The sequence below is a fragment of the Poecilia latipinna genome, unplaced genomic scaffold (assembly GCF_001443285.1).
Source record: "Poecilia latipinna isolate Pla-1442-1.1 unplaced genomic scaffold, P_latipinna-1.0 Scaffold3096, whole genome shotgun sequence".
Taxonomy (NCBI): domain Eukaryota; kingdom Metazoa; phylum Chordata; class Actinopteri; order Cyprinodontiformes; family Poeciliidae; genus Poecilia; species Poecilia latipinna.
Window position 1 is genome coordinate 14,090 of NW_015115712.1, and position 2,055 is coordinate 16,144.

The 2,055-nt window shown below is 39.3% G+C and overlaps 1 protein-coding gene across 1 annotated transcript in view; it reads left to right on the forward strand.

The window, feature by feature from the left end:
* The first annotated feature begins 50 nt into the window (after positions 1-50).
* LOC106940114 (galactose-specific lectin nattectin-like) overlaps positions 51-2,055 on the forward strand; it is a 7,581-nt gene continuing 5,576 nt past the window's right edge. The window contains exons 1-5 of the mRNA XM_015022759.1: positions 51-592; positions 691-756; positions 911-926; positions 1,486-1,580; positions 1,756-1,890. Coding sequence (XP_014878245.1) covers positions 691-756; positions 911-926; positions 1,486-1,580; positions 1,756-1,890 — 312 coding nt within the window. The 5' untranslated portion in view covers positions 51-592. The remainder of the gene's footprint in view (positions 593-690; positions 757-910; positions 927-1,485; positions 1,581-1,755; positions 1,891-2,055) is intronic.

Sequence of the window (2,055 nt, forward strand, 5' to 3'; positions counted from 1 at the left end):
GCCTTCAGGATGGCCGACTGCTCTTGTCCTCTGCCACGGAGCCCTTCTGGCATGACAGATCCCACTTCTGACACCAAGAATGTGGTGGAAATTCCTTATCCAACAGGTAGAGAAACTACTCAAGGACTGAGAAAGTTGCAACTTTGTCTTTCAAGTGTTTTATTTGAAGGCAGTCAGTTTAAAGACTGAATCCAACAGAGCCAGGGAAAGCAGAGCGACATCTCCCAGATACGTCCTTTTTTTAATCCACGTCTGTTATCAGAGAGCACATTCCATACAAGAACACTGTTCTGGACAGAGAAGCAGAAGTGGCAACATCAGCCGGTTTGGTCCGGTTCTAATCAGTTCTTGTGGTACGTAACTCTTCACGCCACCAGGAAAACGTCCTTGGCCGAATCCTGGAAGATTCTGCAACAACTTGAACACGTTGTAAAAAAGTGACAAAACGAGAACAGACAGTGACTTACTCAAAAATGTCCACTTCTCAGACAAACAAAGTGAAGGTATATAAAGTCTGTGTTTCCATCTCTGAGACATCCTGTGACCAGAAACTGCTGCTGGAACAGACTCTTCAACTAATCATCAAAACAAGGTAACATTCAAAGTCCTGCTGCTCATCATGATGTTTTATGTCTTGGTTGAGTTGATTTGTTCACTAATTATGAACGTTCCTAACGACTCTTTCCACAGATGGCTGCTGGTCTCGTCTTCACTCTGCTTCTTGGTCTGAGCTTTGGACTCTGGGATGGAGCTGATGTAAGTAAGGACTTAAAACAATGATTGGTACGTCCCTGTTGTGAGCTTTGGCTGACTGACGCAGATCGGATGGAGCAATCTGAGCCATTATTTGGTTGAACTTCAATGAAGAAACTTTGTTTTGTTCTGAAACTTTGGGTTTTTCCATCAACAGGCGGTTCAACTGAGAGGTGCGTGCTTCTTTTATTGTTGGAGTTTCTAACACCTAAAAGACAACAATGTAAGAAACTTTTGCATAGATCAGCTTTATCTGGTCGTCCTTTCAGCACAAGTACAGGACTTAATTTCTGTATAAAGTAAGTTAATAAATTGTTTAGTCAGTACATATTGCACAGAAACATCCCATCCTACAAGGCAGATAGGTCACAGTAGTTTTTACAGACGGCAGCTAGAAACACTAAGAAGGCAAATTACTGTCTGAATAAAATAACTGAATCAGAACCAATAAATGTCATTTCAGAGGTTTTTCATGTGAATATATTTTCTAATAACTGTCATCTAATAAAACCTTTGGCAGACGAGCAGTATTTTTAGTTATTGATTGAATTCATAATTATTGGCTGACATAATTCCCATTTTTATAACCTGTTATTTGGATTAATTTCTCATATTTTCAAATGTATTTTTCCCATAATGTTTGATGCAGCTGAACCTCTGGACTGTGTCTGGTGATAAAATGATGCTGATTATTGGATGGATGTATTTACCTTCTCTCTTCATATTTCCCAGTTGCCAACTGTGATAAGTGCACCCCTGGTTGGACTTGGTACGGCGGTCAATGTTTCCTGTTTATGAAAGTTAAAAAGTCCTGGTCTGAAGCAGAGGTACAGCAGATTTCCTACATTCAAAGGAAATGTAAATTTATTGATGACACAATAAAATTCACCAACAACAAGGTTACAGAAACTGATTTAAACAAATAGAACCATAATTTCTAAATTCAGCTGCACCAACTGTCTCACTGCAGAGGGAAGTTTAAACCACTGTTGTTTTTTTCAGAAATTTTGCCTCTCATTGGATGGACATCTGGCCTCAATACGCAGTACAAATGAGTACAACTTCATCAGACAGCTTGTCTATGAAGCAACTGGAAAACACACACAAACTTGGGTTGGAGGTCATGATTCACCAGAGGTGAGCTTTTAAAAACACAAATAACTGTCTGGTTGATCATTTTTTATGTCAATGTGCATTTCTCATGGCACTTTGTAAATGCTTTGAGACGACATTTGCTGTTAATTGGCATTTTATCAATGAACTGAATTGAATTGAACAGGTGTTCCTAATAAAGTGGTCAGT